This window comes from Mesocricetus auratus, unplaced genomic scaffold, assembly GCF_017639785.1.
Source record: "Mesocricetus auratus isolate SY011 unplaced genomic scaffold, BCM_Maur_2.0 Super-Scaffold_100676, whole genome shotgun sequence".
NCBI classification, from domain to species: domain Eukaryota; kingdom Metazoa; phylum Chordata; class Mammalia; order Rodentia; family Cricetidae; genus Mesocricetus; species Mesocricetus auratus.
Window position 1 is genome coordinate 102,608,570 of NW_024429266.1, and position 18,436 is coordinate 102,627,005.

Below are 18,436 nucleotides of genomic sequence, written 5' to 3' on the forward strand. Positions count from 1 at the left end.
AGTCTTGTAGTCGGGCCTCCCGAACACCAGCCTTCTGTTTTCAGTGAAGGGGACTGACACCGAGATTCACTCAGTACCCCAGGCTGGCCTGCAAGGTGCTGTGCTGTGTACATAGATCAGGCTGGCTTCAAGCTTAGGTGTGTCACCACTTCCTAATTTTTGTAATACTAACTTTGTGTGTGTGTGTGCGCGCGCGCGCGCGCGCGTGAAAAGGACATCAGATATTCTTTTTTTTTTGTTTTTTGTTTTTTTTGTTTTTTTGTTTTTTTTGGTTTTTACGAGACAGGGTTTCTCTGTATTGTTTCAGAGGCTATCGGTCCAGCCTGGCCTCGAACGCACAGAGATCCACCTGCCTCTGCCTCCTGAGTGCTGGGATTAAAGGCGTGCGCCACCACCGCCCGGCGACATCAGATATTCTGACACTGCAGTGTGGGCAGTTGATAGCTGTCACGTGTGCACTAGGACTGGAACTCAAGCCCTCTGGAAGAGCAGTCCTCGCTATTAATGGTCAAGCCTCTCTCCAGCTCCCTGGCTTTAGTTTTTGTTGTTTTTCGAGACAGGGTTTCTATGTATTGTTTTGGAGGCTGTCCTGGAACTCGTTCTGTAGACCAGGCTGGTCTCGAACTCACAGAGATCTGCCTGCCTCTGCCTCCCGAGTGCTGGAATTAAAGGCTGCGCCAGCACCGCCAGGCCTGGCTTTAGTTTTTAAGAGATTCATCTGGTGAAGCACAGTGACCTAGTCCGTGGACGGAGAGGACGCGCTTGTCCTAGGTTTGGGCCCTTGCTTCGTGGAGCATTGGGCCCGGGATGGGATGCAACATGCGTGCAGAAAGCATCGGAGGGGTTTCCCGCTGCCCCTGCCCAGGGAAAGTGCCCAGGTTATAGGAACCGGGAACCCGACGTCTCTCATGACGCTTGATAAGGCCATGGCTGTAAGTTGCGCAGATCTGAGGTCCAGAGTCTAGGGTTTGGAGAGTCACACCTAACATCCGCCAGACCCTGGTCCCAGAGGACGAAGGCCCTCTAGCTGCCTGCTGCTTCCCTAAGATCCAACATTGCATCCTTCAAGCCAGGCCAATAGTTTTCCTACTGTGCGCCCACCGACTCTAACCCTGCATTTCCTGTGATCCCGCAAGGGAGGGGGAATGTGGACCCAGAGCTCAGCGGGGGCTGAAACCTGCGTGAGTGCGGGGGCGGGTGGTGACGTCATGTCCGAGAGCGAGGCTGCGCCAAAGCAGACGTCAGTGGCGCACCCACCCCCCCGCCGCCCGCGCACGCGCTCCGGCGTCAGCGGCGCGCGGGGGCGAAGGCCCGCAGGGAGGGGGACTGCGGAGAAGAGCGAGTACATCTCCCGGCGTCGCGCGCCCCCTGCCGGCTGCGGTGTGCATGCCACCCGGTGGGCTCACCTGCCTCCCCCACTAGGTACGACCTCTCCAGCAGCCGGCATCGTAAATTTATTTATTTATTCATTTATTTACTTATCTATCCATTTTCTCATGTATTTGCTTATAGACATGCTCCCATTATGTAGACCCGGATGATCTTGGTCTCATGGAGCCCCGCTCCCCTGACCTTCCGGAGAGTTGTGATTAACTACACCTGGCTTATAGTTGATTCTTAGAAATGCGGTGCACACTTTGGAAATAGGTTTACCACGTCGCGGAATTCGGTGATCCTCTGTCAGCCTCCCGAGGGCTGGGATTGGAGGAGTGCGTCACCACACCTGACTGGAAGTCTAAATTTTAACTCTCTCCAAACACATTACAGCTTTGCTTCTTTTTGCCTTCGCATGCACGCGAAGCGCCTCCACACTCACTGATCGGCACCTGCCATCGAGCGGGCAACCCTTCAGCGGGCGGGTAGGTGTCCGGTCGCAGATCAGCCTAACCCAGGGCGTCATTTGCAATTTGAAGGCGGAGAAAACTACAATTCCCAGAATGCCCCACACCGCCTAGGCTCCTCCTACTCCAGGGCAGCCCGGAATGCCTCGAGCGCAGCCTACCGGGAGCCGTAGTGAGCGCGTGCGTCTTGGCGGAAACTGCGCCTCCCAGAAGGCTGCGCGCGTCGTCCTCCTCGCCCTCCCTCAAGGCCGCCTCGCCGTCCCGGTGTGTCCGCCGTCGCTATGCTGCCCGCCATGCTGCCCGCCGCTCTGCTGCGCCGTCCGGGCCTGCGCCGCCTGGTGCTCCAGGCGCGCGCCTACGCCGAGGCCGCCGCCGCCCCCGCCGCCGCGCCCGGACAGATGTCCTTCACCTTCGCCTCCCCGACGCAGGTGCGAACTCGCAGCCCCCGACCCCCGGGCTGCAGGCCAGTGGCTGACCCTCGTGGGGTGTCACCTCTGTGGGGGCTCGGGTTCCTCCCCCACGGGGATCCTGTGACCCCTGCCCCTAGACGGGGTCACGTGGACCCCAAGCCTGAGCTCTGTGTTCACTGGAAGTTTATGCCCCGCCTCTAGGGGCGTGCCGCCGGGCCCTGGGGAGGGTCTCCGGTACCTGAGCGGATTTTGCTCCTGCCCCAGCCCCGGCCTTGGCGGAGGTAACCCCAGCCCCGTCCTCGGGGGGTCGCTGGGGCTCATGAACGCCAGGCGCCATGCAGGGCTAGGTAGTGTCGTCTAGACCCTCGGATCCACGTGGACCACGCGTGCACCCCGGCCCCTGGTGCTGCCTGGACCCGGGACGGAGCCCGACCCAAGCCCCTTGTCCCGAAGGGTTCACTTGAACCCCAAACCCTCCCCGTGCAGACCCGACCGGGGCTTTGCCGACACGACATGCACTTGGCCCGTTCGTGACTCTGGGCTGCCTAGGTGGGCTCGTCCTCTCCATCCTCCCAAAGCAGCTTCCTAGTGGAAGGGGCGGCAGCCTTAGTTCCCGAGCCCCGTCTCCAAGCGGCCAGCCGCACGGGCCAGGCTAACGCCCAGCATTGTCCCTGCTTCGGTACCTTCCCGACACCGGCGACCCCCCCCAGGCGGGCGAGCCCAGCGGCCGCGACCCCGGTGCCGTCTCCACGCCCGGGTAATGTCTGCCCCGCGCTGTCCGTTTCAGGTGTTCTTTGAGGGTGCCAACGTGCGGCAGGTGGACGTGCCTACGCTGACGGGAGCCTTTGGCATCCTGGCGTCCCACGTCCCCACGCTGCAGGTCCTGCGGCCTGGCCTGGTGGTGGTCCACGCCGAAGACGGGACCACAACCAAGTACTTTGGTGAGTGTGGCGGAGGACAGGGCTCGGGTCCCCACGGGGCGTGGCAAGGGGAGTTTGCACAGGTCACCCGGACCAGATGCAGTCGCCCGAGCAGCCGGCTTCACACAAAGGCAACGTGTGCAAGCGACTGCGAGGAGCTGGCCTGCAGGGGGACACAGCCAGTGTGGGGAACCGGGGTGCGCTCCGTCAGATGAGCAGGGGTGCTGTGAACGCCGCCCAGGGCCCTGAGAAGCACTCTGGGCGGGGGACCTACCTGCAGCCTTCCCTGGGATTCCAGCAAAGTGCTGGACCCCGGTCACGCCCCCTCGCTGGGGAGTCTAGGCGGGGCTCCACCCGGCCACGCCCCCAGACCCTCACTGGGGCATTCTAGGCGGGGCCCCACCCGGCCACGCCCCTGCTCACTGGGGCATTCTGGGCGGGGCTCCACCCGGCCACGCCCCCAGACCCTCACTGGGGCATTCTGGGCGGGGCTCCGCCCGGCCACGCCCCCAGACCCTCACTGGGGCATTCTGGGCGGGGCTCCACCCCGGCCACGCCCCCAGCCCTCTTTTACTATCTCATGGTCTGCGGCCCAGCGCAGGGTGAGGATGGGAAGAGGTGCGCGCGCACCTGAAGGACATTGGTGGTGGTGATCTCTGTCAGCGCTGCCTTAATTCCCTAGTGCTAGGCTCGCAGGCCCGCACCATGGGCCGTAGCCTCCCGATTGCTGGGGTAACTGCAGGCGCGCCACCCACTGCGCCTCAGCCCAGCTTCTCCTTTACACCGGGTTTGAGACTAGACCTCGCTGTGTGGTCTCCCCGGGGCTGGGATGACCTGCGGGGTGACACACGCGCTGGCCCGCGCACCCGTCTTGTGGGGTCGCCTTGGACCTGAGGCCATAGCACACTCGGGGGCGGGGTGGAGATGGGGGGCGGCTCTGCTCAGGCCTCGTCTCCCCCACAGTGAGCAGTGGCTCCGTCACCGTGAACGCAGACTCCTCGGTGCAGTTACTGGCCGAAGAAGCTGTGACGCTGGACATGCTGGACCTGGGGGTGAGCAGATAGGGAAACTGAGGCCCGGGGCCGGGGCTGGCAGGGAGGCAGCTTGCAAGAGTGTGGCTGTGTCCTCGGCCTGCCCGGCCCTCACCGTGGCGCACTCCTCCGCAGGCAGCCCGGGCCAACCTGGAGAAGGCGCAGTCAGAGCTGTCTGGCGCGGCGGATGAGGCCGCACGGGCCGAGATCCAGATCCGTATCGAGGCCAATGAGGCCCTGGTGAAGGCCCTGGAGTAGGCGGTGCGTGCCTGTCACACGGGGACACTGAGTCCAGGCAGATGGAAACTGTTCCCTGGAGTCGGCTCGGTTGGTCGCTGTTCGAGTTGCCACCAGGGGGCAGTGGTACTCCAGCCGCTGGCTTACAAAGCTTCCTGGTGCCCGTCTGCCCAGGAGGTCTCTCTGCAGCCTTCCCACAGCCTGGGATCCCCACGCCGCCCCTGGGTGGCTGGCACTGCTCTCCCCGCCACACCCCCTCTCCAGAGCCACCTGGACGGTCAGCTTGCCCTGGCCTGCCTCCATTAAACGCCAGGAACCAACTGAGTGTTGTGGTTTCTAAGTCTGCCTGTCACCCCTGCCTGGGGCTCCTGTATCCCAGCCCCCAGAGGCACCCTGGCAACAGTGGGTGGGGTACATGTGGGCTAGGCTGCTGGGGTGCTGGCTGTGGGGTGGGTGGCATGGGCAAGGGTTGAGGGCAGGGCAGGCAGGGGTGGGTGTGGCTACAGCTGCTAGCCCAAGTCAGCACCCTGACCACCGGCCAGGCCAGGCCCACCCTCTGAGGCCCCCGCCCCACCCCACAGGCTCTGGGAAGAGGCGGGCACCACCTGCTCCCACAGAGGCCCCGCCCTAGGCACACCCCGCTTGTGGGTGGCCCTAGCCTAGCTGGCTACCTTCCCGGGCCCTGGTGCAGTCGGCAGGCGCCTCCTTAGGCATTAGGCCCCTAGCTGGCCCCAGGTGGGGTGGGGCGGCCCAGGAGGAGCAGCCCCGGTACCACCACGCCCTCTACACCCCCACCCCAGGGTGGCCAAGCTCTGTCTGACTTGCCGCCTCTGTGGGGGCCTGGGGGAGGCACCAGTTGGGGGTTCAAGGAGGGCAAGCAGGGCCGCCCGGACAGTGGTCTATCTGCAGGCAGCGAGGTGCAGCCTGTCACACTGCGTCAGGGCCCTGCGTGGGCAACTCCCGTGGCTCCTGAGCCTGACCGGGAATGAGTGTGCCTGCGCCACACACACACACACACACACACACACACACACACACACACACACACACAGGTAAGTCACAGGAGGGTCACGCTAGGTCCCCACCTGGCCCACGTCAGGCTTAGAGGTGTGGACCACAGAGGTCATGACGCAGGGCCTACCCAGGCCCCACCCTCTGTCCTCAGGCTGAGAGCCCAGGTCCTGACTGACCAAGTGCCACCAGGGGTCCTGTCAATTAAACCAAAGGCGCAGGCTGGGCAAATGTCACCAGGAACCCCAGAGCATCCTGACCTGGGCTAGCACACCTTGTAGTGTGAGGCTCAGCCTCCCGCTCTCTTAACTGTGAGCTTCGGAGTCTGGGGACAGGGACAGCCTGTGCTGGCTGAGCTGTGTCCTGGGACAGCTGGTGGGTGGGGTGGGACCTTCCTGGAGGGCAGGTCCTGGATGGAGCACTGAGTGTTGGGGCTTCACACCTCGGGGCAGAGGGTCACATAGGATTAAGATCTAGGAAGCAGGAAGTCTGGGTTCCCTTCAGTCCTTACACCAGCTCCCAGGCTTAAGTGTCCCGTCAGAGCCAGCCACCTCACCTGCCGCGTTCTCCTGATCCAACCTTACCTGGCTTCCGTACCCTCCTTCACAAACCAACTCCTATCCAGCCCTCAAATGCCCTGGGCTTCCAAGTGCTCTCTGGCCTGGGAGTGACCCTGGAGTGTTGGAGCCCGCCTTCCCTCCCTGCTTGGGGGCCCAGCATGCCTATCCATAGTGCTCATGCTCTATCCAGGGCAGGAAGGAGACCTAGGAAGGAGCGAGCCTGGGAGGGGCTCCCAGGCTAAGGGTGACGGAAGTGCTCAGGCCAGATACAGGCAGGGTGAGATAAGTGGACAAGAGGCTCTGAGTCCGTGCCACAGGGTGGGTCACCAACCACTCCAAAGGGGGGACATCATGTGCTGAGGATCATTCGCGAGGGGACGAGAAGGGGTCACACCTGGGGGTGCAGACTGCCCCTGTAGGAGGCTCTCCTTAGGTCCATGCTGCCCAGGTCCATGACCTGAGCTGATTCCTGGGACCCAGATGCCGGAGGGACAACCCTGACCTCCACATGCACCATGCATAGGGTGCCGGCGCCTTAGGGACTGCGCCACTCATGGAGGTCACACGGGTGACTGTCCAAGCAGGCCAGGGGTGGTTGAATCGTCACCGAAATGGCCTCTGAGGTCACCCTTAAAGGATGCGGAGGCCAGGCCATCAGGCAGCTGTCCCGAGCACCCCAGTGCCTGGCAGGTGACACTGCCCTGTTTTCCTGAACCCAGGCTGCTGACTCAGGAACCCCTTCCCGTCCCGCCCCCCTTCCCCACACGGGCGCCCCCAGGCGGAAGCACCAGAGCAGCAGGAAAGGGGGCGGGGCAGGGAAGCTGGCCAGACCCCCCGATGCTAAAGTGCTGTGAACCGGAGGACCTGGGGAGGCAGGAGTTAGCACCGCCAGGGGCACCGGGAAGCCACGGCCGGGTCGGTGCTGGGAAGCCCTAGGGCTGGGTGCCCGGCCCCAGGCCAGCAGGCAAGGGGGGCATATGCGTCACCATCATCCGCCCCCCTCCGCCCCTTGCCCGCCCAAACTCCACCCCAAGGGAAGGCGGCGCGGATAAAGGCTCAGGGGCCGTCTGCCTGTCCCCAGACCGGCAGGGCCACCTCACTGCAGCCCGCACGCACGCAGGTCATCCTGAGCAGAGGTGACCCAGGACCTGCGGCTCCGGGTGAGTAGAGGCGGGGCCGCACGAGGCGCGGAGGGGTCTCCACCCGCCGTGGCTCCCCAGGGTCCTCTTTGTTCTCTCGGCACCGAGGGTACCTTGGGACAGGGAGCCCCTCAGCTTGTGGGGTGGGAGGGGCCGCGCGCAATGGACACCACCCTGGCGGACCGCAGCCCACGCCCCCCACTCCCACTTTCGGTGACCTTGAACTAGTTGTGAATCTCGACTCAGTTTCCCTGTATACGCGGTCTTAGTCTTCTCCGCATGTTAAATCTAAAGACTCTCAACGGCGCCTCCCCACCGGCTGACCCCCAAGTCCCTGCTCCCCATTTCCCAGCCGAGACACACGGCCCCCCTCCCCGGGGACTCGGGCAGCGCTCCCGGGCGGGGACTGCAGAGGGCGCGCCGGGGCTGCTGACTCACCGCTGCCCGGAGCGGGGCGCGCGCGGGCGCAGCCGGGGACGCCGCGTCACGTCACGGCTTGGGCGGGCGCACCTCGGGAAACGGGCCGACCCGGGATGGGGGGGCGCAGAAAAAACAGAGGACGGTGGGTTAGGTTGGGACGCGAAGTGGCACTGGCTCGGCAGGGAGGGATCTGCCGAAGCCACGTCACCGAGCTGCAGGGCCCCGCCCAGGCTGTGGGTCCCGCCCAGGTTCTCCAATATCGTTTCAGCCACCCGCCCGCCCGCCCACGGGGCGGAGGACCGGCCTGTCCTTGAGAGCCCTGCCCGCGACCCTTGGCCACGAGGCTCAGGGCTCAAGCTGCCACTTCCGCAGGCAGGAGCTTCCCGGACAGACCCAGCGGGGAGGCCCCGCGATTTCCTGTTCCTCCCTTAGTCGGGAACAATGGCCGGTCTTCGCCTTCCCCCAGACCGCTCCCCTTGGAGAGGGAGGGGCTGCGCTCGCGCGGAGGGTGGCGGTGGGGGAGAAGGTGCTAAGTCTCCCCACCGGGGTCTGCTGCCCGCTCGCCCTTTGTTGGGATCTCTGAGCCTTATGAATGGCTCTGGGCGCGGGTGGGGGGGCGCGGAGGCGGGTCAGGAGCCGCATCAGCCCAACCCCCTCCGTGTCTCCATTGGACGTTGAAGGGACGGGGCGGCACCGGGGAGGGTCTCGCTGCCACGTGGGGTAGCCCCGCGGCGATTCCCATTGGCCCGGGAGCGCGACGGACTGGGCGGTCTGTGCGTGCTGATTGGCCGCCGCCGGGCCGGCGGAGTAAGTAGTGAATGGGAGGGGGCGGTGGTCCCGCCCCCTGGAACGTTGATACATGATAACTTTTTTTTCTTCGTACTTTCACCCCCAGATCTTGCGAGCGGCGGCTGCGGCTGTTGCTAAGGCAGGGGACGCGAGGGGTAGCACGACCCGAGAGGAATCCAGGCACCGTGCGGACCGGGATAGCTCGCCCCTCTTCCGTGGGACCCTCCCTGCGCCGTGCCCAGGTCGCCGTCCTCCGCCCTTGAAGGAATCGGATCCCAGACCCCACCCTGGGGCGCAACCCAAGGATCCCACGCGACCCCGGAGCACCACTCGGATTTTTGCCTGCCGGCTTGGTTGCTAACGTAGAAGACCTTCCCTAAGGGGCGCACGCACTGCCGTCCCTGAGCGCCCGCAGAGCGGAGGAGGACCTCGTTCCGGCGGGAGAGTCCCAGCGAGGATTGGAGGCGACCCGCGGACCCCAGGCCTCCTGCGCTCGCCGGGGATGGAGCCGCAGCCCGGCGGTGCCCGGAGCTGCCGGCGCGGGGCCCCCGGCGGCGCCTGCGAGCTGAGCACTGCTTCAGAGTCGGCCGCACCCATGACCCTGGCCATCCACAGCACCACGGGGACTCGCTACGACCTGTCGGTGCCCCACGACGAGACCGTGGAAGGGCTGCGCAAAAGGCTGTCCCAGCGCCTCAAAGTACCCAAGGAGCGCCTGGCTCTGCTTCACAAAGACACGTAGGTAGCGCGCCGCCCCCGCCTGCGCGCCCCTGGCACCAGGCCGCCCCCTCGGGCCCCGGCCCCGGGCGGAAACAAAGAGCGCGCCGCGCGGGGAAGCAGGGGGCAGCCAGACGGGGGCCGGGGGCGCGCCGCGCGCTCTCGGGCGCCCTCTGCTCGGCCTCACTCGCCTGAGCCCCCTCCCCCGCCAGGGTCTGCACAAAGGCAGGAGCGCGCTGCCGGGCCCCGGGATACACGGGAACTACGGGGGTGGCGCGGCGGACGTGGGCCACCGGGATGTCGTGGGGAGGGCTCCAGTGTCTGCGCGTTTGGGAGGGGGGCGCACAGCCGCCCCCTCTCGTGCCCGCGGTCTCGCCGCTTCCGCATCTGCTCGGCGGCCCCCTCTGTCTGGCTGTATCCCCGTCACTTACGTTTCCCTGCCCCCCTTTGTTCTCGCTTCCCCACACCTCCCCCAACCCGATATTTAAATCACCTCTAGGCCAGGGAGTCTCCCCTCCCCACACCCCCTCGCGGGCCTCTGGGGACACACAGTGTCCATCCCCAGCGGAGGGGCCCTGTGGGGGAGGGGCGGGAGGGTCTCCTTTGTTTGAGCAGCGGCCTGCGTCGGGGAGGGAGGAGGGGGAGCCCGGGTCGGCGGATGCCCCGAAGGCCTCCATCTGAAAGGGCCCGAGCCCCGCGGCGCCCACAAAGACGAGCCTGGGCAAGCATCGGGAGTTGTAGGCAGGAGCTGGCCTGGAGGGGGGCGCGGGGGAGGGGGGCGGTGGGAAAGTCTCTGGTTCCCTGCGGATGGGGGAGTGAGTGCGTTAACCTCGGCTAAGTCCCTCTGTTGGGGGCTCACGGGGCCGAGAGACCGCCCCACGGTCCCTGGAATCCGAGGAGCCGTAGGGGTGGGAAGCGCTCCCGTCTGTCCCCCTCCCTGCGGACGCACAGCCCTCCTCCTCGGCCTCCGCTTCCGCGTCTCTGTGTCGTCTCCCGGCTCACCCTCTTCCTTCCTACCCCCAGCCGCCTCAGTTCGGGGAAGCTGCAGGAATTCGGCGTGGGGGATGGGAGCAAGTTGACGCTCGTGCCCACGGTGGAAGCCGGTCTCATGGTAAATGACTGAGGGGCGCGTGCCCTGGAGTCTCCCGTCCCCTGGCCACCCCACTCCACAAATGACCGTCCTGCCCCTTGCAGCGAGCGCTCGCCCCCAGCCCAGCGCACAGGGCCCCCTCCCCGTTCCCTGCTGTACTCCTCCACTGAAGACATTCTTCGTCCCTCTCTTTGCAGTCCCAGGCCTCCAGGCCGGAGCAGTCCGTTATGCAAGCTCTGGAAAGTTTGACCGAGACACAGGTAAGCACCTACCACCCTCCCCCAACCCAGGGGGCTGCAGTGGCCACGCCTAGGCATCGCGGCTCCCGGGACACCCTTAGAGAACCTCCGGTTGTTTGTGCTTCCCTGGTGGCCCGTGGGGGAGGGGACGAACGCCCCGCCTCGGTGCCAGCTTGGCCTGGTCACCCCACTTCCTCTTCCTCCGTGCCCCCCCTGACCACCTGACCTTGAGAAGTTTTCTCTCCCACGGTGGCTGCCATGGGTGGGGGAGGGCCGATCTTTTGACTGGCCCTGATTGTGGGTGACCTTGGCCTGTACTCTGTCCTCCAACCCAGCACACTCCCGCTATAGAAGACCTCTCCGAAAAGCCTCATTTGGGGAGGGAGGTGACAAGTTAGCCCTGCCGCTGCAGAGGGTGGGGAGTCATCCATAGCCCGGTCCTCCTGGCTCTGGCCTTTGTTAAGTACCCCGATAGGGGGAGGGGAGACAGGGGCACCCAGCCCTGGGCCAGGGAGGCCCAGACAGGATGTTAGAATATTTAGTGAGCAGCCAGGAGGGAGGCTGGGCCTGGCTGTGAGGAGGCTTCCCGGTTTTGTTGAGGCCCCCTCCCCCTCCGTTCAACAGGGCCCTCCTCTCTGAGTCCCTAGGCCCTCTGTAGTTTGTCCTCAGGAGCAGGGGAGCAGGCTGGATGCCTGCCCTGGTGAGCCAGAGTGGGCAGGACCCCTGAGCCTCCCCATACAGGAACCCTGCTCATCTGAGACCCTCTCTTAGATTGCAAAGCTAGCGCCTGCTTCCTGTATAGGCAGAAGAAGGCCTCCGGGCTGGGTGGTCCCGCCTCTGGGAGGGGTCCCTGGGCCAGAGGTGGGGCCTGTCTGGGCTGACTTTGAGCAGACTTGTGTGTGCTGGCCTGGGGGGGGGGCTGCCAGGAGGGAGTTAGAAATGGGTGCTGGGTGGTTTCGTGAGGTCATTTGTCCTCACCATGGGAGAAAGGTGATCCCAGCTGCCCAGGAAACCACTTCAGGCCCTTACCTGTAAAGGGTTTAGAAGGCAGGGAGGAGGGATTCGGGGTGGGCCTGTTCCTGCCTACCCACACATCCCCTCCCCATGGGGCCCCAAGCAGAGAAGGTTACTCCAGCCCTCAGCCAGCAGAGCCAGGGGAGGGAGTTCTGCGAGGCGGTCTGGTGTGACTCATAGGCCTATGTCACTTCTCAGAAACCTCCCCCCTACACACACCCTGGCCTCTGGGGAGAACAAGGCTAATGGCCAGAGCCCCAGGGGTGGGAGAGAAGGTACCCAGTGCATCTGAGGGTCGGGTAGGCCCACAGATCGGCCCCACAGTGTGTTTGGGGGAGGGGAGGGCTGGCAGGTCAGAGAGTTCATGCTTGCTGGGGTGTATAGAGGCCCATGGGCATAGGCCTCCAGCCCCACCCCTCCACCCCAGTCCAGGACGTATAAATATTTATCTTTGGAAAGCAAAGGTTAACCCTGAGGAGTTCCTTCAGGATCCAGCCTGCCTCTTGGGTGACATAGCTGTGAAGGGGAACTTGACAGGATTCTCTTGTGCTACATGGGGTCTGATGGGAAAGGGAGACTTTATTTGAGGGAAGGCAGTGACCATCTGCCCGGCCCCCCGCCCCTCTGGTCTCAGTTTCCCCTTTAAAGGACCCAGAGCCAGAGGCCCCAATCTGACCCACCTCTGTCCCCCCCACAGCCCCCAGCGACACCCGGGCCAGGCCGGGCTGCCGGAGGAGGCTTCCGGAAATACAGATTGATTTTATTTAAGCGTCCGTGGCACCGACAGGGACCCCAGAGCCCAGAGAGGGGCGGCGAGAGGCCCCAGGTCACACACTGTGGGGAGGGCTGGGCTGGGCTGGGCTGGGCGCATCAGGGGTGAGAAGCCGTCAACTGAGGAGTGTCTCCCTACTTCTTCCCTAGGTCAGTGACTTTCTGTCGGGCCGCTCACCTCTGACCCTGGCCCTTCGAGTCGGGGACCACATGATGTTTGTGCAGTTGCAACTGGCCGCGCAGCACGCTCCGCTCCAGCACCGCCACGTGCTCACAGCCGCCGCGGCCACCGCCGCCAGCACCCGGGGAGATTCCAGTGTGGCCGCCCCGGTGTCCTCGCCCTGTAGGCCAGTGTCCAGTGCCGCCCGCGTCCCCCCAGTGCCCAGCAGCCCGTCGCCTGTGTCCCCCTCACCCGTCACCGCTGGCTCCTTCCGATCCCACGCAGCAGCCTCCACAGCCTGTCCCGAGGTAAGGATCAAAGTGCCTATTACCAGCCTGGACGCAGGGGGGAATTTTGAGGGTTCCAGCTGTGGCCTTTAGAACAAATGCCCTTCCCTGAACCCCAGTGCATTGCATCTGGAATGCTGGACCCGTGGGTGGGCGCTGACGCTGCCCTTGAGGTGGGGGAGGCCTGGCTGACCCTTCACGGCCATACCCATTGCTAATCTCCCAGCAGCAGATGGACTGTTCCCCACCAGCCAGCAGCAATGCCACCCCTCGCTCCCGCAAACCCGGTGCCGTCATCGAGAGCTTCGTGAATCATGCTCCTGGGGTCTTCTCAGGCACCTTCTCTGGTAGGTGCCACCCCACAGGAGTGACCCTGAGGGTTGCGTTCTGGCTGTGCTCATTAAGTACCTCCCCCAGGAACCCCGGGGCATGTTGCTGTGTGACCCTGGACAGACACATAGGGCATGCCATCTGCAGTTACCTGTGCGTACTGTGACATTATGGATAGAAGCCAGGTCACTGCTGCTGAGCCACGCCCTCTGTCCCTCAGTGGGGCACTCTGTGCAGAGACTCTACCGAGTCACGCCCCAAGCCTGTTGTACTTTTTATTTTGTGATGGGGTGTTCCTGAGGTCCCCCGGCTGGCTTTAAGACCTCAGCCTCCTGAGTAGCCACCAGACCTGACCCTGCGGGATAAATGCCTGGTCTACCTGCCGCCCTATCCTCCCTCACTCCCACGCCCCAGTAAGGTGGAAAACCTTGGGACCTTTCTGTTTGCAGGCACGCTGCACCCCAACTGCCAGGACAGCAGTGGGCGGCCGCGGCGGGACATCGGCACCATTCTCCAGATACTCAATGACCTCCTCAGTGCCACACGGCACTACCAGGGCATGCCACCCTCGCTGACCCAGCTCCGCTGCCACGCCCAGTGCTCACCTGCCTCACCGGCCCCCGACCTCACCCCCAAAACTACCTCCTGTGAAAAGTTGGCAGCCACAGCCCCCACCTCCCTGCTCCAGGGCCAGAGCCAGATCCGAATGTGCAAACCCCCTGGTGAGTGGCCCTGTCACCTCCCAGCCCCCTGCTTCTCAAGGCCGCCTCTGTGCTGACCTGACTGGGGACCCCCTGGAGCTGGCAGCTGCCGCCTGCCCCCCCCGCCCTGTTTGGGAGAAAAGGAGGCAACTGTTCGGGCTGCATAGAGTGTCCTTGTGAGCTCCAGGGGCTTCCGCATCACTTCCTCTCCCCCCCCCATCTCCAGATGGCCTCTGGCCCTCTCATGAATGACTCAGTCCCAGCCCTCCAGACACAGGCAGATGTGCCCACCCCACTCAAGCAGTGGACTGATGGTGACCACTGCCCTACCCAATCACCTGCTTCCACAGCCATGTTTACACAAGTGGGAAACTGAGCCACACGCTTTGTACCATTTGTGGTTGGTTGGTTGGTTGGTGTATTTTGGTTTTTCAAGACTGGGTTTCTCTGTAGCTTTGGAGCCTGTCCTGGCTCAGGACCAGGCTGGCCTCGAACTCACAGAGATCTGCCTCTGCATCAGCCACTTGGGCTTTTGAAATAGACTGTTGGTTTTTGTTTGGTTTAGGTTTTTTTTATTTGCATTTCATTAGCAAGGCTGTCAGTTCATGTCCTGTGTCCCTCCCCCCTCCAGAGATTCCACCTGTGAATGAGACCCCGCCCCTCACTGGGGCACTGTAGCCAAGAGTTCTCCTTTCTTTTCAGCCCAAGCTGCTTCCCGATGATCCGTGACATTGGCCAAACTTCTTTTGTGTTTTTGTTATTGTTGTTTGGGGGTGGGATGGGTTTTCTTTTTCTGAGATAGGGTCTCACCACATAGCCCTGGCTGTTCTGGAACTTACTGTGTAGACCAGGTTCAAGCTCTGCCTCTGCCTCTGGAATGCTGGGGTCAAAGGCAAAAGCCACCAACCAAGCCCAGCTAATTTCCTCATTTTTCATTAGCCAAACCCCTGCCCACCCGCCCTCCCCAGCATGTCCCGGGAGCCGGGGAGGAGTGAGGTTGGGCCAGGGGCTTCTGTGGGCCTTTCGAGGCCCCAGCTGACTGGCTGGGAGCTGGAGACTCATGGGTGCCCTGTCTCCTGCAGGAGACCGTCTGCGGCAGACGGAGAACCGCGCCACGCGCTGCAAAGTGGAGCGCCTCCAGCTGCTACTGCAGCAGAAGCGCCTGCGGAGGAAGGCCCGGCGGGACGCGCGGGGTCCCTACCACTGGACCCCCAGCCGTAAAGCTGGCCGCAGTGACAGCAGCAGCAGCGGCGGGGGCGGGGGCGGCCCTGGCGAGGCTGGCGGCTTGGGCCTCGACTTTGAGGACTCTGTCTGGAAGCCTGAAGTTAACCCGGATATTCAGTCCGAGTTTGTGATGGCTTAAAGGATCCAGCCCCCTTGGGTGTGACATCCCCACCCCAGACACGGGGCGGGTGGGGCGCCGCAGCCTGGACGCTGAGTAGCCCAGCTCTGGGGGGGCAGGAGGTCGCCTCCACTGCCACTCACCAGCCTTTCTGATCCTTTTCTAGCTCTTCCCCATTGTCTGCCCCGCATCCCTGGTCACATGCCTATCTCTTTCCTTCCGCACCGTGGTCGGCTCCCGGCTCCGGGGGCCTCTGTGCCAGGGCCCTTCCTACCCCCCTTCTCCAGCTCCAAATATGTAGCAGTCTGTTCCCAGATGGCCCAGACGGAGGAAGCCACCCACCCCCAGCCCTTCCGTTCTGCCTCGCTCCCCCACCCCCTCCATAACCCGATTCAGGTTTTTGACTCAAAATGTAGATTCTCCAAGAAGCACTTTACAGATGAGGGTTGGGGACCCTGGGATGAGTGTGTCCACCCCCACCCCTGTCTGCAGACTTGGCCTCCATTCCAGGCCAGCTGGATCCCCCACCCCGCCCACCCTGAGAAACTAACAGAATGGTCTCACAGGGGAATCCCTTGTCCACAGTTCCCATTCAGCTCCCCCTTACCCCTCAGCCTGCGGCCCACACCGCTGCCTGGCTGGCCCTGCCCTTGCCATGAAAGGCTAGCTGGATGGAGAACGCTGAGGCAGGTGGCTGTTGGTCAGCTGGGGATGCCCCTCTTCCTCACAGGAAAGGACAGGCCTCAGGCCACCTCCATAGATCAACTCCACTGCCCCTGCCTCCCACATACCCACCTATCTCCCTACCCTTCGCAGCGGAGCTTGGGGGACTATTTATAGATTTCGTTTTTCTGACTGAGCCACGAGTGGTTGCTGTTCTCTAGGGGGGGGAAGCTGGGGTAGGTGGTGGCGGGCAGAGAGACACCTCTGTACCTCTTCTCCCATGCCCAGCTTAAGGGGCCAGCTTCTCCGCGGCAAGGATGGGGCCTGGGGTGCTGGGACTGCACCACCCCACCTGGGGGGGTAAGCTGCTGGTCCGCACTGGCCTCGCTGGTCCACGGTGACAGCCCTCCCCTCGAACTGGGGCCTTTTCACCAAGGGTGAATCCTGTGGGTTTTTTTTCCTCCACTTTTTTAGATTCTGTGCTAGTGGGATCTGTTCCCACCCCAACATCTGTCCTTGGCTCCTTTGTTCCAGTCTGTGAACCCCAGGTCCCCCTCCCCCGTGTTTGACCTTAATGGTTTGGGGTGCGAACGAGTGTTGACTGTAGCTGTAAAGTTTTTTGGGGGTGTGGGGAGGGGGGAAGGGATTGATCCTGGAGGGTAGAGGCCGAGATTTTGGTTTGGTTTATTTTTTTCAATCTTTTTTTCCAAAAAGAAAAGGGAGGGGGGGTTAAGTGGGTGCATTTTTTAAGCTGTCTTGGATACCTATTTAAATGTGTGTTTTTTGGGTTTTTTATGATTTTTTTTAACTTCCTGTGATGTGTGCCCTGGGCTAAGGGTGGGGGCCTCAGGCAGGAGTCCACCCATAGTCCCTCCTTCCACTGACACTTTCCCCAGATAGCATTAGCCACCCTCGGGGAGAGAAATTGGCTGTGGGGGATCCGCCTCGCCCAAGTATCATTTTATTGAAATGAAATTTGAAGGGAGGGGAACCTTACACAAGCACCTAATTTCAAATAAACGAAAGACGTGAACTTGAGCCCGCTTCTTCATTTAGGGTTCCCGGGTTCCAGCTCCAGGAATGAGGTGCCCGGCTTCCCCTAAATGGTTTCTCTCTCGGCTTGGGGCTGGCAGGAAGCTGCCTAGGGTGGAGGGAGGGAGCGCCTAGCCACTTCCTGCTACCCAAGGCCGGAAGTCCCTTTGGGCGTGGGGCTGGGGCACGCACTGGGCGACGCCTTCACCCTCTCAGTTCCCGGCTGTCAAGTGGGCTGAAGACGGGAACTTTGGAGTCAGTGTCCGGACAGGCATCCCTGGAGTGGGAGGGTTGCTCTAACCCGGGACTGGGAAGTACTCCCTGGGGTCGCACCCTCGCTGTAAAGGGGTCTAGCCTACGCTGCCGCAGAGATCTCTGACGTCGCGCGGCTCTCCTCAGCGCCCCGCCCCCCTCCGGGTCGGATTCGCGGTCCACCTCCGAGGGTCACGCACCAGCCCTCCGGGTCTGGGCACTACCCAGGGGTGGACCGCCTGCAAAGCCCACCTGGCGCTCCCTAAGGTCCCCGCTTCGTGCCTGCTGGGGCTGGGCTGAGGCGGCTAACCCTCGGTCTCAATTCCTTCAGAGAGCTCTTTAAGTAAAGCTCCCACTTTACAGCCCATAAAACTGAGGACCCCAACCCAACACTGGGCATAGAGGTCTAGACCTGTGGTTGGAATCTACACTCCCTAGTCCTGGCCCCGAGAGTCTCATCGGGTGAGGAAGCAGGTGCCTTCCCCAAGGGTGGCCTGTGACACGCCAGGAAGGTGGGTGTCCCGTCAGGCCGGAGAGCTCATGGTCAGCGGGCTCAGACACGGGGTAGGTGAGGCGGGAGAGGCCGCTGGGTCACCCGGCGCCGCTTGGGGAGCAGCAGGCGGTCCCTGCATCGCCCGCCGCGTCCGCAAGCCGGGCCGTCCCGTGGACCTCAGGGCCCGAGTCGGTGCCGCCGCGCTGGGGAGTGCTCTGCGAAGGTCACCGCGCTCCGCCCGGGGCACGATCGCCGGCGCCCAGCCCGAGGGGAAGGCCCTGCGCGCGGCAGGGCAGAGAGGTAAACCGAGGCCCCGGCAGCACGGGCCGCCGCAGTCGAGAGGGGCGGGGTCGGCCCTTCGCGTCCTTCCGCCCCCCCCCTCCCGCCCCACAACGCCCCATTGAGGAAAAAGTTGAATGGGAGGGGGCGGCCCCCCGGAAACCCGACGAGATGGAAACGCGGTTGCCAGGGCAACGCGCCGCGAGCGGCTCCCGACGTCACCGCAGGCAGGGCTCCCTGTCCGCCTCCGCCGGCGCCCCGGCCCAGGCCCCGCCCGCCCGTGGGGAGGTCTGATTGGTGAACGTGCCTGTCGGTCTTCCGCACGAACCAATAGCTCGAGGTTGTCCCCTGGGGGCGGGACTTCAGCCCTGCAAAGCCGAGTTCGTGAGCGCGGAGGAGGCGCAGCGGCCCCGCCCCGCTACCGCGGGTCTGCGAGCTTGGGGGCGGAGACGCACCCGAGGCTTGACGGCTGAGGCTGGGCCTGGACGGAAGAGGGGGCGTCCCTGGGGGCGTCGCACGTGGACCCCCCAACACGGGCATGCCACGTGCACCCCGCTGCGCACACCAGCATCGCCTGCGGCGGCCTTTTCGGGTTCACTGACCTCCGCCTGGTTTCCTTGCAGTTCCCAGCCTCTGGGAGGTCTTGAAGAAGGGAGGCGACCTGTAGGAGGGGGCTTTGCGGGACGAATAGGAGTTTGCCAAGTGTTG

General features: G+C 63.7%; 2 protein-coding genes across 5 annotated transcripts; both read left to right on the top strand.

Moving 5' to 3' along the window:
- Positions 1-2,026: 2,026 nt before the first annotated feature.
- Positions 2,027-4,759, top strand: Atp5f1d (ATP synthase F1 subunit delta). Its single transcript, XM_005083322.4, has 4 exons — positions 2,027-2,269; positions 3,039-3,192; positions 4,135-4,223; positions 4,338-4,759. The coding sequence occupies exons 1-4, from the start codon at positions 2,123-2,125 to the stop codon at positions 4,458-4,460; spliced, it is 513 nt and encodes a 170-aa protein (XP_005083379.2). The 5' UTR covers positions 2,027-2,122; the 3' UTR covers positions 4,461-4,759.
- Positions 4,760-6,911: 2,152 nt separating this feature from the next.
- Midn (midnolin) lies at positions 6,912-16,710 on the top strand. 4 transcript variants are annotated; one of them, XM_013122963.3, is made up of 9 exons: positions 6,912-7,170; positions 8,465-9,096; positions 10,099-10,186; positions 10,363-10,425; positions 12,116-12,244; positions 12,340-12,657; positions 12,863-12,983; positions 13,416-13,688; positions 14,750-16,710. In XM_013122963.3, the coding sequence occupies exons 2-9, from the start codon at positions 8,861-8,863 to the stop codon at positions 15,028-15,030; spliced, it is 1,509 nt and encodes a 502-aa protein (XP_012978417.1). In that variant the 5' UTR covers positions 6,912-7,170; positions 8,465-8,860; the 3' UTR covers positions 15,031-16,710. The 4 variants fall into 4 exon arrangements, with proteins under 4 accessions (XP_012978417.1, XP_005083377.1, XP_021090541.1 ...); XM_005083320.4 differs by having other exon boundaries at positions 6,916-7,170; positions 12,866-12,983; XM_021234882.2 differs by lacking the exon at positions 12,116-12,244 and having other exon boundaries at positions 6,921-7,170.
- Positions 16,711-18,436: the final 1,726 nt, after the last annotated feature.

What these genes read in the sequence shown, in the direction of transcription:
- Midn (XM_013122963.3), top strand. Translation starts at nt 8,861, where the DNA reads ATGGAGCCGCAGCCCGGCGGTGCCCGGAGCTGCCGGCGCGGGGCCCCC. An exon ending in CGGTGGAAGCCGGTCTCATG is followed by an intron (nt 10,187 to 10,362) that starts GTAAATGACTGA and finishes CTCTCTTTGCAG; the next exon opens with TCCCAGGCCTCCAGGCCGGA. An exon ending in AAAGTTTGACCGAGACACAG is followed by an intron (nt 10,426 to 12,115) that starts GTAAGCACCTAC and finishes TCCCCCCCACAG; the next exon opens with CCCCCAGCGACACCCGGGCC.
- Atp5f1d (XM_005083322.4), top strand. Translation starts at nt 2,123, where the DNA reads ATGCTGCCCGCCATGCTGCCCGCCGCTCTGCTGCGCCGTCCGGGCCTG. An exon ending in GACCACAACCAAGTACTTTG is followed by an intron (nt 3,193 to 4,134) that starts GTGAGTGTGGCG and finishes TCTCCCCCACAG; the next exon opens with TGAGCAGTGGCTCCGTCACC. An exon ending in TGGACATGCTGGACCTGGGG is followed by an intron (nt 4,224 to 4,337) that starts GTGAGCAGATAG and finishes ACTCCTCCGCAG; the next exon opens with GCAGCCCGGGCCAACCTGGA.